The sequence below is a fragment of the Apodemus sylvaticus genome, chromosome 14 (genome assembly GCF_947179515.1).
Source record: "Apodemus sylvaticus chromosome 14, mApoSyl1.1, whole genome shotgun sequence".
Taxonomy (NCBI): Eukaryota; Metazoa; Chordata; class Mammalia; order Rodentia; family Muridae; genus Apodemus; species Apodemus sylvaticus.
In genome coordinates this window covers 80,935,732-80,954,060 of record NC_067485.1, presented here as the reverse complement: position 1 = coordinate 80,954,060, position 18,329 = coordinate 80,935,732, and the positions used below count along the sequence as shown (strand labels likewise).

Here is an 18,329-nt window from a genome sequence, read left to right as displayed (position 1 = left end):
AGAAGGTATCAGAAGATAAAAGAATCTCCCATGCTAATGGATAGGTAATTTTAATGTTGTGAAAATGGATATTTTACCAAGCAGTCTTCAGGTTCAATGCAATTCTCATCAAAAATCCCATTTTTATGGAACTTGAAAGAGCAAATCTCAACTCCATGTGGAAAATAATAAATTCAGGATAGACAACACAATCCTGAAAAATAAAGTAACTTCAGGAGAAATCACTATCTCTGACCTCAAACTGTGCTGCAGAGCAATAAGGTTAAAACTGCCTGGTGTTGGTATAGAAACAAAAGCGTGGCTACATGGTATCTAATCAAAGACTTAGAAAAAAATGCACAAACCTATGGAGACTTGATTTCTGATAATGATGCCAAAATCATAAAATGAAATATATTATGCATCTTTCACTAATGGTACTGGTCTAAATGGAGGTCTACATGTACAAAAATCAAAATACATCCATAATAATCACCATGCACAAAACTCAAGTCCAAGTGGATCAAGAACCACAAGATAAATCTGGATATGCCAAATGTCATAGTAGAAAAAGTAGGAAATAACCTTGAAAGTATTGACACAGGGGACAATTTCTTACACAGAACACCAGTGGCTCATGCTCTAAGATCAAAAATTGATAAATGGGACCGCATGAAACTACAAAGCTCTTTTAAGGCAAGGTAAACTGACACTAGGACAAATGGCAGGCTACAGATTCAGAAAGATTTTCACCAAACTTAATCTGACAGAAGGCTAATATTGAAAATTTGTAAAGGACTCAAGAAGCTAAACCCCAACAATACAAGTACTAAAATTTAAAACAATGGGATACAGAGCTAATGAGATTGTCATTAGAGGAATCTCAAATGATCAAGCAGCACTTACAGAAATGTTTAGCATTTTAGACATCAGGGAAAAGCAAATGCAAACAACTCTGAGATTCCATCTTACATCTGTCAGAATGGCTGAGGTAAAAAGTATTCAAGAGCTAGCACATGCTGGCAAGGATGTGGAGCAAGAGTAACATTTCTCCATTGCAGGTGGGATTGCAAACTGTTACAACCACTCTGGAAACCAGTTTGGTAGTTTGTCCAAAACTGGGAATACCTCAAGACCCAAATTTACTGCTTCTAGTCATATACCCAAACATGTTTCAGCATTCCACAAAGACATTTGCTCGGCTGTGTTCATGCCAATTTTATTTGAAATAAATAAGTGTAGGGAGGCCCAGGTGCTGTCTGTTTAAGTTCTTTGGTTGATAGTTCAGTCTCTGAGATCCCCAAAAGTCTACCTTAGTTGAATTATTGGTATTACTATCCCCTTATGGGCTACAATCATTCTTCCTATTCTTTCTGAAGAGGCCCCAAGATCTTCAGAGACTGGATAGAACCTAGGTGTTCCTCAACTTAAGAATGGACAAAAAAAATGTGGTAATTAAACAATGAAATACTATTCAGACATGAAAAACAAATACATTTTAAATTTTTCAGGGATAGATGGTTCTTGAGAATATCATCCTAAGTGAGGTACCCAGTTGCAAATGTATATGAACAGTATGTATACACTCATAATTGAATATTAGCCATAAAATGAAGGACACTCATGCTGCATTCCACAAATCCAAAGAGGCTAGACAGAAGGAGGGCACAAACAAGGATGCTTGAGACTCACTTGGAAGGAAGAATGGAGTAGTGGTGGAAGGTAGATGGAAGGAGGGAACATTGTGGGAGAGAATAATTGAAGGAGAGAGGGGGTTGGTGTGTTGAGGAATGTGGAGGGGGATGGGGGGTGTCAGAATTGCTATAAGAATTACTGTAAAATGCAAATTACTGGGTAGTGGGAAGGTAGGATGGATCTCCAGGAGAGACAAAGAAATGGGATAGGGGAAGAGCCCAAAAACAGTGGGGGTGCCCTTAGCAGTGACTCAAACATTTAGGATATAGAGTCTTAGGAGGCTGCCTCCTGTGGCCAGGCAGGATCTCCAGTCTGGCAATAGGGACACCAACCAACACACAAAACTTCTGAGAGAAAACTTGTCCTTTTTCCAAGAAGTAGAGGGACTGTGGATAGAGCAGAGATTGAGAGAACAGCCAACCAATAACCAGCCCAACTGGAAATGCATCTCATTTACAAGCACCACACCCTGACACTATTAATGATACTCTGTTATGCTTGCAGGCTAGAATCTAGCATGGCTGTGCATTATACGGCTCCAACAGCCAACTGACACACACAGATGCCCACAGCCAATTAGTGGAAGGAGCTTGGGGCCTCTTCAGAAAGAATAGGAAGTATTAAGAGGATAGTAATATCAACAATTCAACTAATGTGGACCTTTGGGGATCTCAGAGACTGAACCATGAACCAAAGAACTTAAACACACAGGACGTGGGCCTCCCTACACATATGTAGCAGATGTGCAGCTTGGTCTTTTTGTAGGTCCTAAACAACTGGAGTGGGGTCTATTCCAAAACGTGAGTTCTATACTTGGGATCTGTTCATCTAGCTGGGCTGCCTTCTCTGACCCCAGTGGAAAAGGAAGTACATAGCCCTGCAGAGCCTTGAAGAGCTGCTGGGAGATAGGGCGTGGACGAGGGACTGGAGTTGCCACAGCACAGTCCCACAGACTAGCGGTTGTGACACACCAGCAAGGCATGTTCTCAGTCTGGAAGTCTGTCAGGGTTAGAGTCTTGGCAGACTAAGTCTGGTGAGGGCTTGACCCACAGATGGCTCCTCCTCTCTACAGCCTCGTGGGAGTGAAGGGTGTCTGGAGTTCACTGGGACCTCTCATAAGGGTGCTCATTCAGCTCGCAGAGTTCTGCCCTTTGCCTTGTCACCTCCCATGGCCTTATGTCCCAGTTCCATTCCCTCTGATCTTGATTTCACCACAGTGGGGCCTAGCATGCAACCCTGGCTCACACCCCCTCATATTGCCAAGATCCTCCACATCAGTGGCCAAGCTGACTTCTCAGGGGTGACTCCCCTAGGGATAAACTTCACAAAAGTCCCCAGGGTCACTGGCTCACACAGGCCTTCCCTCAGCCACCCACGTTCCCTCCAAAAGATAATGAATAGTTGTTTGCTGGGTATGGTCGCTCATGCCTTGTCCATACTCAGGAGGCCAAGGCAGATGGATCATAAGTTTGAGGCTAGCGTCAGCTAATTAGTGAGAGTCTGTCTCAAAAATTCCAAGAACCAAACAAAATACTAATATAAGGTTGTTGTACTAAGCCTCGACGTTCCGGGGTGTTTGGTACACAGGGTTACTGGGGTGGTGGGCTGTGACTAGATGCTCTGCTGATTTCTATTTGACTTCTCTCTTGCTTCTTCTTGCTTTTTGTCTCAGTCTGGATGTCGGGCCACGCCCCTCTCGCCTTAAAAATAGACCTGTGCAGGGTCCTTCTCTCTAACCTCATGAAAGGCATTATCTCTGATCCTGCATTCAGAGAGGAAGTGTCTTGGCAGGTGCAAGGCAGGGAAGGGGCTGCGGGTTGTCAGCACACCAGGGCCCAGGGTGTTTATTCTCACCCTCTCCCACTCCTTGAGGCCCATCTCTGAGCCCTCTCTGGGTCACCTGCTATTTGTACTAAGTTGGAAACCTGGTCCGCATGCAGTTATCCTGTTTCCCACCAGAGCCTCGCACAGTCAGCCCATCAGTAAGACAGCACACATGATTCCATGCTCTGGAATTTAAACAACTGTTACCACCTCTTTTTAAACATTGTGTTTTGCAAGTAGCCAGTCCATATTTCAATTTCAGTCTCTCTGTTCTTTCTAGCTTTTTATCACACACCAGAGATTTCTTTGCAAACACAACTACACCTCTGGCGCATCTTTGACAGGCTGGATTCTTCAGTCAACTACCTCCATGGCTCTTGGAGACCACAGAGGACAGAGGCAGGTCCTTACTGTGCAAACTCAGGTCCGCAGCACACACTATCACCAATTTCCTCGTTTGTCAATGTGTCTCCTTAGCAGCCTCAAGCTACAATATTGGGGGTTGGGTGTGAGGAATTAAACCATCCTTCAGACATTCTTTGCTGTGCACACTGCCAGCAGTCTGCTCTACCCATGGGAAGCTTGGCTTTGAGCCTGTGGCAACAGAGCGGGCAGGGGCTGCGTGAGTAACTGGGCCTCTTGCAGATGTTCACTGCCTGCCACAGTGAACAGGGCGCTCCCCGAGTAACGCTGTGTCCAGTGAGGAGCAGGACTAGACTCCACCTATAGTTTGAGGATTGCTGCAACTACTTTTACTCCATTCAGGATCAAACAAACTCTCTGTGGCCCAGATATGCGACTGAGAAATGGCGGCTCACTGTTGTGTGAGCCCTTACTGTGTGTGGAGTTGTCTGATAAGTCAGGATCGAGGTGCTCTAGTTAGGGTTTTATCAGGCTGAAGCAAGTAAGCACACCTGAGAATAGGAACCTCTGTTGGGAAAAATGCCTCTACCAGATGGCCCACTAGGCGAGTCTGTGGGGGCGCTTTCTTGATTGATGATTGATTCCAGAGGTCTTGGTTCCAGAGGTTTCAGTTCATCAGGACAGGGAGGGGCTCAAGTCATGGTGGCCAGAAGTAGGAGGGGCGAGTAAGGAAGAAAGGAGAGAAGGGAGCGGAGGGGAGGAGTCAACACTGTGGGCTTTCCTCCTTGCCCCGCCCCTTTTCCTTCTGGCTCCCAGGCTGGAATAGCGCTGCCCACCACATTCAGGGACAGACTCCCCACCTTAGTCCTCTGTGGAAACGCCCTCATGTACACATCTAGAGTGCTTCCTTTGCTAACCTGATCAGCAATTTTCAGTCCAATTAAGTTAACAATATTAACCATCACAGCAAGGCCAGCTCAGACTAGTACCGAAATACTGACCCCACCTCAAGCCAGAACTCAAAGCCTGGGCTTGCTTTCCCAGCACCTGCAGAGCAGTGGCTCATGACTGTCGGGAACTACAGTCCCTGGGGATCCATCGCCCTCTTCTGGCTTCCACTCACATTGCATGCAAGTGGTTCTCAGACACACAGAGGCAAAGACACAAACATTAAAATAAAATTGTTTTCGAAAGCCAAGGCAATAATTAACACCAAGAAAAAAATCTGTAGAAGAAATGGGAAGTTGACATTTCCCCAGGCACAGCACAAACAGCGAGCGCTTGCTTAATCTAAGAGTGGGACGCACCCTGTTGGGAAAACCGGAAGGAGGTCAGGGAGGGGTGAGAGTAAAAACACCAGGTTCTCACATGCCTGCAGAGAAAACAAACAGGCAATATTATTACAGTGTCAACCCAGGAGAAAAACAAAGCAATGTCAACAACCCGCTGACCAGTGCAGCTCAATTATATACAATTATATGTATATAATTTTATATGTGCATATGTATATAAAATCCTGTGCATATGCATATTTGTACACATAAATGTATACATATATATCATATACATATACATGTTCACATATACATATACATAAGGGAGGGGTGGTGTCTCACTCCTGCAATCTCACTATCATTTTGGAAGCAGAGGCAGGAGGCTCCTACAAGCTCAAGGCCAGCTTAGCCAGGGCAACATCAAAGAGACCCAGCTGTACTCTGATGTCAGCCCCAGCTTGTTAAGAGCAGCAGCAGCAGAGGATTCCAGCCTCTGCCACGTCCCCTAAATCCTATAAGCTGTGGACTGCCTCCCTCTTCTGCCAGGCCATGTGTTTTAAAAGATCCCCTAAAAGGAGCTACACCTGTATGTAGAGCAGGCATCAAGGGACTCAGGCTCATTGTCTGACACACACCATGCCCCAAGCTTCTGTAGGCAAAAGCCCTCCTCTCACTCGCCACTTGGATGCCCTTGGTTTCAGGTCCCCCTCCACAGTCTCTGACAGACTTAAGTCCTTCACATACATGGCCGGCCACCTCCTCTGGCCTTACTATCTAACTCCTACCTGTTCTTCTGTCTCCAGTACTAAGAGCCTCAGAACCTTCTGGAAAAAAACAGTGTCTATTCCAATCACTTCCTCTTCACCCTGCTGGCAAGAAGGGATTCCCTTTGGAGGGATATGGGGCAGCTGAACCCACATGTGGCCCTGGACAGATCCAATGCCTTGTTGGTCACATGCACTGTGATCTTGCAGGGAAGAGAATGACATATACGACAGGCACGAACACATGGGTGATTCCTGCGAACAGGACAAACCAGCAGGCATTGTAGATCAGGAAGGCACGGTGAGGGCTGGCCAGATGGCTCAAGGGATAGAGGTGCTTGCCATCTGAGTCTATCCACTGAGTTTAATACCTGGACCCACCTGGTAGAGAGACCCAACCCCTGGCTGTGCTCTACCTACACATGAGCAGAGCCTATGTGCATACACACATCTACATAAACAAAAATGCCTTAAAACAAGTAACAGATAAAACACACACACACAAAGGGTAGGAAGGGGTTGGCTTGATTGAATAATCCCCGATATAGCAGGGAAACTGAGTCCACAGCACAGGGCTAACCAGGAACAGCTCAGCCCCCTTGATGAGGAGGAGGCTCAATTTCTACCCACAAGAGCAGAGCAGGGAGCTGGCCCAGCTGTGGGAGGCTCCTGGCTACACCAGCATCCACAGGGCCTTCTCTATGAGCTTCCTTCCAGCCTTCCCCCAGTGGTGGATCTACCTCCTTGTGGGACAGAATGGGCGCCCTGGGGCTTGCTTTATTTTAAGTGTCAATTTTGCTCTTCCCACCACCAGGGAACTTTTGGTTTCCAAGTTGCGGAGACTGGCAAAGTATGGGGAGAGATGTGTCCATCTCTGGCTGTCCCTCCCCTGCTGGGATGACTCCCCAGAACACACAGCAAAACCCCAACTCTCTCCAAGGCATTCAAGCCTTTCCTCTGTCCTCTCTCCCACAGCCCCTGTCCCCACCATCTTCAGCTAAGTAAGTTAGGCCAATTCTGTCCTAGAAGTGTCTTGAATCTCAGACTGGAGTATCTTCTGTAACTACAGACTCCCAACAACACAGGTCCTGTTCTTTGGGGGCTAAGGGGAAAGGCAGGGGAGGGGGAGGAGGGAGAGGGAGAAGAGGAAAGGGAGGAGGAAGAGGAGGGAGAGGGAGGAGGGGTAAGGGAAGGGGAAGAGGAAGAGGGAGAGGGAGGAGGGGGAAAGGGAGGGGAGCAGCTTGCCAATTGACTGCTGTTACATTTCTAGGCTCTGGAAGTCTGACACATCCATAAAACAGTGATTTGACTAGTGTGGTGGCGCATGCCTTTAAACCCAGCACAGGAGGATTGTTTTAAGTTAGAAGTTAGCTTGAGATACTGTAAGAGTCTCTTGGAAGACCCTCACTCAATAAGGCCACAGAGACCGGAATCGCTGCAATCTTCAAGAGGTTTATTGTTCCAGTGTACATGCAGGCATGAGGAGACTCTGAGCTCACAAAGCACACCCTTTTTAGAGCATTTTGGCGGGGAGTTCTGAGGTCACCTGAGTTGGACGACTGTGATTGGTTACCCTGGGCAACATTTAAAATTATTAGTCAACTCGAATGGGGAGGTTGTCTCTGCATTTGGCCTGGTCCTGCTCACCTTGAGGTATTTGTGGTATTTCAGGGCATTGTCTTTTTTGTAGTCACTTCCCTCTCTGGCCTCACCCTAGGCAGGGTGCTTCCCTTTAGGCCTTTTCCATACCTATCCTCCCCAGGAAATCCAGGGCAGAATGCAAAGTTTCTGTCCAGCTGTGAGCCCCAGTTCTTGGTCATGGGGAGCTGGCCTGCTGTTTCTGACAGGGTTCTCAGAATACATAGGGAGTTCCAGACCAGCCTGGGCTACAGAGTGAGACCCTATCTAAAATAAAACCAAACCAGGCTGGGCAGTGGTGGCACAGCCTTTAATCCCAACACTTGGGAGGCAGAGGCAGGCAGATTTCTGAGTTTAAGGACAGCCTGGTCTACAGAGTGAGTTCCAGGACAGCCAGGGCTATACAGAGAAACCCTGACTTGGGGAAAAAATAAAATAAAATAAAGCCAAACCAAGACCCAAGCAACATGCCCACAGCAATGTGAATATTGTCCTGCTCACTGATTGTGTGAGAAAGAAAGGAACATGACAGAATACATCCAGTGTCCAATGGAATTGGGTGAGAGGGAGCAATGTGGACACGCCCTCAGCGCTCCTGTGCATGTGTGTGCATGTGCGTGTGCTCTCTCTCTCTCTCTCTCTCTGCCTCTCTGCCTCTCTCTCTCTCTCTCTCTCTCTCTCTCTCTCTCTCTCTCTCTCTCTCTCACACACACACACACACACACACACACACAGTCCCACCGCCATCCTGCATGTCTGTGGCCCATGCTGAGTGCAGCAGGACAGGGACCAGGCTTGCTGAAGCCTCAGGTAGAACCCCGCCCACCTCTGTTCTTGCTGTTGTGTGGTCTTGACTGCACAGGGGCTGCACAGTGGACTGGCCATCCAGGGATGCAAACAAGGGTTGGACACTCTACAGAGCCTGGGCAGGGGGAGGCAGGAAGGAGCCTGAATCTAGTGGGGATCTTCATGAGAAATCACCCTATGGCAGACAGTACAGGGTTCAGAGAGGGATCGGGAGCTACCAGGATGCACAGCACATGCAGAACCCATCCACAAACCAGACCTCACTTTTTCATGAGGATCCCATCTGGTCACATAGCTAAGGACCTGATCATCTCTAGGTGGTCCCAGCTCTTGGATTTGAGGGTATAGGACAGAGCTGTGTGTTACATGTGCTGCACAGTGAAATGGCCTAGGAGAAGTGTCCAGGGCTAGAGAGCCAGGTTCTGAAGGAATAGAGGGGACAGAGCTGCAAACCTCCCAAGGAGGCAGGTTAGAGGTTCACCAGGCGCAGTGACTGGCTTAGAGGCAGAGAAGCCGGGACACAGCAGCTTCTGGGGCAATCTATGGCACTGAGGTGGAAAGAGCAACCTCCCAGCTTTCCTCCCATATCAGGAGGTCACAGAGCAGAGCCAGGTTCAGGACCCCTATGGGTATGAGGCAGGATGAGGGTCGTAGAGCTGGTCCCATCTGCCACCACCTTGAGCAGCTACCTGAATGTTCCCCAACTGGGCCAAGTCCCCAGCCATTCATCTTGCCCAGCTGTGTCTCTCCCTTCTGCCAGAAAAACCTGGCACCACTAAGGAGCAGCTGAGACACAGGGTTCCACTGTCTGCTTAGGTCCTGACTCAGTGGAGGTCACCATGGGTGGTGAAGTGTGGCTTTGGAGATATGGAATTTTATGGTTAGTTCTGTGGTACCCGGTCACATCACAGTTAAGTAGTGAAAGGTTTTGTGTGTGCATTTGTGTCTCTTTGTGTACATGCCTAGGTGTGTCTCATTCCCTGGATTTATCTGTATCTGGTGCGTGCACATATGTGTACATGTGTTTATAGTTCCAGTCAGAAGGGCAAAGACCAAGTATTACCTCAAAAAACCTGGAGCAGAATCAGTTCCCTGTAGTTATAAAGGAGGTATGAAGCATTCACACATGCATGCACACATATGCACATATGCTTGTGCAAGCTCATGTGTTCCTTGCGGTCATGAGGGCACTCTGCATACAGGCCTGTCCATACACAGTCACACATGTATGTATACATACATGCAAGCTCATGTTCTCTAGTCTGGGGAATTAAGGCACTTGTAGAGCCCAGATCAGCTAAGCCCCGAGTCTGAGGAATAAGCAACGAGGCCTGAATTGTGTGAGTGTGCACACATGTGTGTGCATGTATGTGTGTAAAGTTGTGTGAGCATGTGCATGTATATGTGTGTAAAGGTGAGAGAGTGTGCATGTGTGTGTGTTTTATATGTGTGGGCATACACTATGCACATATACATGGTTCATGTGTGTGTGGAGGCTGAGGTTAATGTGAAGAACTATCCCCCATCCATAGCCACCTTATTCATTGAGGCAGGATCTCCCAATCAAACCCAGAGCTCACTGATATGGCTAGTCTTTCTAGCTGGGACCTGTCACCTTCTGAGGTTGGAATTAGAGGTCACCACACTGACCTAATATTTATGCATGATTTGGGGATCCAAACCCCAGATTCTGAACTACAACTCTGGCTCTCACACTTGCATGACAAATCCTTTAATCACTTGGCTGTTTCCCAAGCTTGACTTAGTTTGTTTGTTTAAAAGTATTTCAATGTAGCCAGCTTTTCTGATCAGAGCGTGCACCTGGCTGGGCCCTGGTTTGCGGGTGGCCCTGCTCTGAGCTGCTGAGACCCTTCAGTCACTGCCTCAGCAGTTCACTATAGAAACTGCAGAATCGGGAACTGCAAGGAAGGGACTCGCAACCCTTAGCTCTAGTGCTCACTTGCTCCTGGCTTTCCCCTGCAGCACATGCCAGACACTGGGCTGTACTGGGTCGGATGTGCGGATGCACTGGGGGTGGGGGGTGGGGTTAGGCGGGCACATGTGTCCTGCCTCTTCTGCTTCATACAGCCTCACTTGGGCAACATGGCTTCAAAGATACTTTGTAATTTTTTGTGTGATATGTCAGTCTATGTGCATGGGAGAGCAGGTGCCCAAAGAGGCCAGAGGCAGTGGATCCCCTGGAATTGGAGTTATAGGCTGTTGGGAGCATACAAAATGGATGCTGGGAACCAACTGGGTCCCCTGGAAGTCCTCTTAACTGCTGACTCAGCTTCCCAGCATCCTCCAAGATGCCCCTAGTGGCTCCATAGCACTCTGCCTTCAGATTATATTCTTTCTTTCTTTTTCTTTTTTCCTTTCTTTCTTTCTTTCCTGTTATTTCGTAGGGTTTTTTTTTAAAGATTTATTTTATGCATGTGAGTACATTGTATTTGTCTTCAGACACACCATCAGCAGGCAACAGATCCCATTACAGATGGTTGTGAGCCACCATGTGGTTTCTGGGAATTGAACTCAGGACCTCTGGAAGAGCAGTCAGTGCTCTTAACCGCTGAGCCATCTGTCCAGCCTGGGTCATCTGCTTTTGTTTTTTTGGGGGGGGGGGTTACAAAAGCCCTTTCATAAAGCCATTTTTAAACAAACCAAACCAAAAGGTTTACAAAAGAAAAGAAAAAGATACAGAAAAAGAATAACTTGCTTATGTCCCCAAGAGAAGAAAAAAATAAAGGGGACAGTACCAACATGCGCAACAATAAAGGGTTCTTTTCCTTATTTCTTAAGACAAAATACAAGCAAAGGATACACATACTTAAAACAAAGTTCAGGAGCAGATAGCAGTCCTGGAAATCCTTCAATCGGAACAAGGCAGGAGTTTGTTGTTGCTGTTGTTTATGCAAATGCGTACATACCAGGATATGTAAATGTAGGAAATGAAGTATCACATCAGACCATCACATGAGTCTACCAATGCACATTGCATCTATAATTCATGAATGTGGTCAACAGAATCATGTTCATTTCAACTCAGTTTCATTTAAATTAAAAAAAAAAAAAAAACCTTTAAATAAAGTGGTTACATTCAAACTTTAGCTTCCTTAGTACCATGCTGCAGATTTCAGCACTGCTAAGGTATTGCAAGAATGCCCAACCCTCTGTTGTCTAACCATGTATCAAGCCACACTGCAGTATGAAGAAAAGGATGCCAGGCTCTTAGCCATGGCCTAAGACAGGTTAGGCTAGCTTCCTGACCCTTTCTGCTCAGAACATGAAAGATTGAAGACTAAAATGGAGGAAGACTGGGAATTTTTAGAACTGGCAAATTAAGTCTAAAAGGTGAATGAAGACAAACTGATTGTGGCAGCTGGGCAACCTGGCAAAGTCTTATGCCTTGCAGGAATGAAGCATAAAAGGTTTGCTGCAATATGTTCCTGGTACACGGACTATGTAGAGCTCTTATTTATAAATCTTGTAACAAATACTTCCAGAGGAAAAGGAAATAAATTCACTAACTTCCAGAATGACAAAGGTTTAATTGCCAGACATTTACAAACACACACTCACACATACCCACATCACACTTCAGGGTTTTATACATGTTATTTTTAGGGCATAACTGAGTACTATACTTCCCAACCCTCCATAAAAAGCAAAATCCAACCAAACAAAAAAACCCCAAACCAACCAATTAAACAAAAACAACACCCCCCCAAATCAATTTACCCTCTCCCATGATCTAGAAAACCCCCCTCTCCCAATATACAAAGTATCCACCCAACTGTGATGCTCTACAGTCACGGAGCATGCTCAGATGTCACCAGGTCATTCTGCATTGGCATGGTAACAGGTAGGCATATGGGATCCTCCTAGTGGTTAGCACAATCACACCACTGTGAATTAGGCTTTGAACAAAAGTATAATCTATGGATTTGATATTTAGAATTCAGAATCATGTATTTTCTTTTCTAAGACAAAGGGAAAAGGAGGTTTAAATAGCAACATGGCTATTGACAGTTTGACATCGCAATACAAAAACAAAACACCTTCCCCATCTTCAAGTAACTCAGCAGCTTCCTCCAGAGAGAAAATGACAATATTCTACCCTAAGAGCGACCAGTGGCTTTAACTTCCCCTCCCCTTTGGCTTGTTCCTGACCTCCATCTGCACACCGTGAAGTACTGAGCCTGCATTTCTTCCTACCCAGTCACAGGTGGGACTGTTTCTTGTGTAGCTTCTGGGGCTACTGGTAAAGAGAACTGTCCAAGCAGGCACTGATTCACAGCAGCAACAAAGCTTTGTTTTCTTTTATTCAAGTCTGGTCTGGCAGGGGCCCCTAAACCTGAGTTTTGTTTACACTATTTCCCTCTCTAACCTGCCACCTACATGTTCCTGGACATAAAAATAAGAAAAGTCCATTTTAAAAAAGTGTCACCTATCATGGTGGCATTAATCCCAGCAGTGTGTGAGTAAGGGGTGGGAGAAAAAAGACTTTCAGAAAGACCACAAAGTGAAGCCAGGCCTCAAAAAAAGGTCAAGATCAGCTGAGTATATTCATCAAAAGTCCTTCTAGATCATAACCTCAAATTCCACTGATTTTTATGTGGAAGAAAATGCTATCTGAACTAGTACCATATATAAGCATTGAAGACAGGGGAAAAAATCAGTTATTTTGAAAACAAAAAGCCATGAGTTTAAGATCAGTCAAGTATCAAGTTGAAGGCCAGCCTGGGGCACTCAAAATACTGGGGTTTCCGGTAAGGTCTAAGGACTCTCACTACCCTAGAAAAAGAAGCACTCATTCCACAACTTTCCCTTTGTAAGGTGGATATGGAGAGGGAGGTACTGAAAGCAGTTACGTGTTTCAGCAGATCTTTAAATAGACCCTTTGGGTCCTCTCTCCCAAACCCCATCAGCGGTGGAGGGTTAAAAGCAGCAGTAAGTCGCCACTGGGCAACATGGAGGCTACCATTTCTGACAGGGGGAGACAAAGGCTTTACCCAGGGCCTGGAGAACTAGAATGTAGTGTTAGCTGAACTGCTACATCTATTAAAGAGGTAAATCTAGCCGAGCTTCCAACAGACAAGCACCTTCTAATGAACACCCCATTCCTGAGCACTGCAAATCAAGACAGTGAACACACTGCCGCTTCACTGTAGGCACACTCGAAAGAAAAGGAAAGAAAAGGGAGAGAAGGCATGGAGGTGCCAAGGGCCAGGCATTATGAACACACCCTCGTGCCATCATTACACCTAACTGCTGAGCACCTGTTTCCAGTTGAGTCACATTAAATGTCTTCCTGTTTGCATGCATGGGATTTGAAGGAAGACCAGAGTGTTATAAACCACTAAAAAAAGTGAAAATAAAGGTCACTTAGAGCCTGTGTGATCACTTGAGAATTAGAAAATATATCTTCAATCTAATGAGTTGGTTTTAAAAGGGATTCTAAACAAGTCCAATCAGACACACCTTTTACACAAGTAACCTAAAAGATAGTATTATTTCTCAATAGGTAGATAAAATCAGAGATGCTAGTGCAGATTATTAAAGACACTGTTTAAAAAATTGAGGCTTAAGTTGAAAGAGACCCTACCCACAAATTTTCATGAAACATAACCTAAAAAAAGCCCAAATGTCACTAGGAATGTAAGACTGAGTTATAAACCCCTAAAAGGGAGAGATGCCTGGTGGAAATGGGAGTCTCTTCTTTCCTCAACGACAGGTTCCTGAGCAAGCACGCCCACCACAGCAGACAGAATCCTCTGTCATATCCACGACACAGATCACAGTGCTGCATCCCACTATAGACCACAGCAATCCAACTGCTTATGTTCAAGTTTCTATTTTTGGCCATGTTAAACTCTATCATTAGCAGTGCAGGGTTGAAATAACTCTCTGCCACTAGGTGTTTTATTTATTCATTTATTTATTTTAAAGCAGATCTAAGAATGTTCTTTAAAGTGTCTTAAAAACCAGAGTAAAAATATTTCTTAAATAACCCTTTGTCTTACGAACACCTATTAAGAAAATGACATCGTCTGAGACAAACATGTCACTTAAAAAACACAAAAGCAGAATACTGAGGAAGCAAATTTAGCTTAAGTGCAGAAAAATATACAGAAATTACTCCACTAAATCTTTAATTTAGTAGCATAATAGGACCCCTAATCTTTGCATCTGGTCTACTGGCGAATGAGACCTGAATGTGGAGGATCAAACCTATAGATGATCTGTCCTTGATGCTTTGCTAAGGTATCTAGACTGTTATCAATGGCACATAGGCACCCTAAAATACAGTTTGCTCATCCCATTGGGGCTCAGGCTCTTGCTTTAAAAAGAAACATGAATAGAAGGGAGGGGCCAGACCAACTAAGATGCAAACAAGCCCACAGTATGGAAGCAGAAGGAGGAGGAAGGTGTGAGGCTATGTCATTATCCTGTTACTATGAAGGAAAGATTTAAATATCAAAAGGAAACAACTGTTACTATCCCCAAATAAAAATAGTATGGTTCATGGGTCCTCATTTCAATTATTTGTATTCATAAAGGATAAATCTCAATCTTTTGTATCTGAGCTTCACACTAACTCCAACTTTATTTGCTTAAAACTTTTAACATCATCAGCCTGCGAAAAAATGCACTGTGAGGTGTACACTCATCTTGTCATTGAAATTCAAAGAAATCTCTTTTTAATTTTTGATCATTGGTAAAAACTTTACCCTAAAACAGGATGTATTTTAAAAACTTGAATCAATGAAAACATGAAAGAAATATGAAATTAAGACTGATTCTGGTGGCCCACTTTAAAAAAAAAAAGATCATTATGAAGACAAAAGAACCAATGGCTCTGAATCTCTTTGAGAATAACAAATATACTAAGTTCCAGGAACACCATTCCCTCCACACCCAAGGAAATAATCTGAGTACTGAGTTAACAATCCAGAATTCATGTTCGCCTCCCGACTGCTGTGTCACTAGTACAAATTTAAGAGTCATGATTCTTTTTGACATTTACAGTTTAAACATATAAGCTCATGTTAAATAACAACTTGTCTGTCAAAAGTACAGGAAAAGAAAGAACAATTATTTAATTAAAACCTTTTTAGTTTTTTGTTTTTGATTACTGTTCAAGATGCTGTTCTTTAGCAAAAAGCCGTTTCCATAGCGTCCACCTCAAATCTTATTGCTTTGCAGCCATGGCATTCCTTCCCTCCATTAAAAACACAATCCAGTGATTAATTGACATGGCTTTTGTAGGGGGAGGGGATTGGCAAAGAAAAGACTGAGACAAAATGGCAACTTAAACACGTAAGCATACAATGGGTTTGAGAGAGAAGAGATAGATGATAGAGAGGAAAACATTATTCTAGACAAATGAAATAGCACTGAAAGCCCAGGAGTCGAGCCACAGCCCAAACCGTGTCCTACGGAGGTTTCCTTTTCTGTTTCTAATACAACCTCTCCCCAAATATCACTTTTAATCTTCCCCGGAAGCGGCTTCATCTTCAGAGCCTTCGTCCCCAGACTTCTCGAGTGGGGGGCTCGCAGACGTCTTCTTTTCTGGAGGGCTTTCTGCTTCCTCATCCTCTTCTTTGGGAGAAGGAGTTTTCTCCTTCGATGTCTTTGATGCTGTGGGGCGACCCACTTTCCCTTTGCCTTTCTCTGGACTCGGTGTCACTGTAGCCTTTAGTCTGGGTTTGGGCATTTTCTTTTCTTTTCTCTCAGGTTTGGACTTCTTAACCATCTTTTTGTTTTTCTTTTTTGAACTGCCATAATCACTATCATCGTCGTCTTCCATTAGGAAATCTTCATCGCTGCCAGAATCTTTCTCCTGGAATGGCGCCTCATCATCTTCTTCTGGCTCTTCCTCACTGCCAACATCTTCCAAGAGCATCTCTCTCTGCTTAGAAGCTGCTTTAGATGCTGCCTGCCGTTGCTGGTGTACATTTTTATGATCATCTTTTTCATCTTCACTGTCTTCTTTGTGTCTCTTGCTTTTCTTTTTTCTGGAGCCTGATCTTTCCTGAGTGCTTTCCTCCTGGGCGTCCATCTCTTCATTGCTGTCCAGGATGTCACAGGGCTCACCCACCCCGGAGAGAGCCTCCTCCGCAGGAACCTGGGACACTTCCAAGCCACAAAGAGATTTTACTTCCTGTTGAACAGCGTTGGCCACGGCTTTCTTGACCCGACCAGACCTGACCACCGCCGGATCCGAGTTGGCATAGTCCGCCACGGTCACTCGGCCCGAGCAGGCGTCGTGGGCCCGGAACTTGAGCCGCTTTCCTCTCTTGGGCATGATGAAGGTGTCCGGACGAGGCCCGCCTAGCTGGCCGGGGCCCCGGGCCATGTCTTTGCCCCGAGAGCCAGCTCCCGGAGCCCCCGGGTCATCTGCTTTTAAGCCACTCTGTGTAATGGGAACTGCAGGACTTATTTTCATGCACCCCCTTTGCCCACTGTATGTTAATGAGGAGCGAAAGACCTGTGGTGTTTTCCCAAGATCAGATCTTTGCTCCCTAGAAATATGTGTCCACAAACTTTTGTGGTGCCTAAGTGTTTCTGTGCTACAACTTGCCCGGTGAGAACACAACCTGTCTAAGATTCAGTCAGAAAGAAACAGAAACAAACACAAGGGACTGGGAACACCGCTCAGTTGATAAAGGGCTGGGAGCACGGCTCAGTCAGTAAAGGGCTGGGAGCACTGCTCAGTCAGTAAAGGGCTGGGAGCACAGCTCAGTCAGTAAAGGGCTAGGAGCACAGCTCAGTCAGTAAAGGGCTGGGAGCACTGCTCAGTCAGTAAAGGGCTTGCCAGGCCTGAGTTCAGATCCCCAGAACCTAAGTAAAAGGCTGAGCTCAGCGATGTTTGTAGCCTGGGCTCAGCAGCACGAGCACGTAAAACTGGTGCTGAGGAGAGAGAGGCAAGCAGATACCAGGAGAAGCAGAATCAGTGAGCTTCCGGTCAGTGGAAACTAAAGTGGGTAAGGAAGACATATGTCAGCCTGTGTCCTCTGCATGCACACATGTGTATGCATGTGCACAGGCACTGAACAAGTACATACATACACATGTAACACACACAGCAAGTACATGGACAGGAAACCATCTTCATAGTGGGTGAAGGGTGAATGGAGCCAAGCAGTGTGTGCCACCCACAGAGAGGCGCTCTTCCAGCCATCAGGAAGAGTGCACAAGAAGGGGTGAAGATCCGTGTGTGGGCGCCTACCTAGTGTGCATGAAGTCCTGGATTCAATGCCCAGCACTGCACAGACCCAGTGTGGTGGTGCAGCCTGGCACTTGGGAGCTTTAGGCAAGAGGATCAGAGTTCAAAGTCATCCTTAGTTACATATGGCGTCAGAGGCTAGCTTGGGCTACACAAAACCCTAACTTAAAAAACAAACTACAACAACAAAACAGCTTTTTTTCCCCTAAGCTCTGACAGGTATTCCAACAAGGCTGAACCTTAAAAGCATTATCTAGTGTCGGAACACAGCCAAAAGAACAACCCATGGTGAATGGTGTCTGGGGAACTGTGAGAGGCTGCAGGGGAGAGGCAGAGGGCTTTTACTTCAGCTGCACTTGGTTTCCTGCAGTGTTCTCAGAGTTGGTTTCATGTCTCCTGTGATAAACATTTACATTTGATCTGTATGACATGTTTATTCTTGTTGGACATCCGATCATAGCTACTGAACCCAATCTGGTCTCTGTGCCCAGAGTCTGCATATGGCCTTCTGCCTTGCTTGTGTGACTTCCCAGATATGATCAACAGTATGTGCTAGACAATTGTGTTTAGATGGCTCTGTCCTGAGAAAGTTCTGAGAAAGGGCAGCTCTGTTGATATTTAGCATGTGCTTACTAGCATTGGCATTTATTTATATGTTTTTCTGATCAGGTTTTTCTGAACTCAGACAACCTTTCTTAGGTCATAGCTTTCTTTGTTTCATTCCTGTATAAAAAGTACTGAAACTGAAGTAAGATC

General features: G+C 45.6%; 3 protein-coding genes across 3 annotated transcripts in view; all 3 read right to left on the bottom strand.

The window, feature by feature from the left end:
* Positions 1–18,329, bottom strand: part of LOC127664664 (ankyrin repeat domain-containing protein 26-like) — a 288,298-nt gene that overhangs the window by 1,273 nt on the left and 268,696 nt on the right. The gene's annotated exons all lie outside the window — the stretch shown is intronic.
* The window catches only part of LOC127664607 (ankyrin repeat domain-containing protein 26-like), a 503,453-nt gene that overhangs the window by 319,977 nt on the left and 165,147 nt on the right, over positions 1–18,329 (bottom strand). The window lies entirely within an intron of this gene.
* LOC127664667 (nuclear ubiquitous casein and cyclin-dependent kinase substrate 1-like) lies at positions 15,066–16,730 on the bottom strand. Its single transcript, XM_052156743.1, has one exon. The coding sequence runs from the start codon at positions 16,701–16,703 to the stop codon at positions 15,834–15,836; it is 870 nt and encodes a 289-aa protein (XP_052012703.1). The 5' UTR covers positions 16,704–16,730; the 3' UTR covers positions 15,066–15,833.

Excerpts from the sequence above, each read along its gene's own strand:
- LOC127664667 (XM_052156743.1), bottom strand. The coding sequence starts at position 16,703 with ATGGCCCGGGGCCCCGGCCAGCTAGGCGGGCCTCGTCCGGACACCTTC.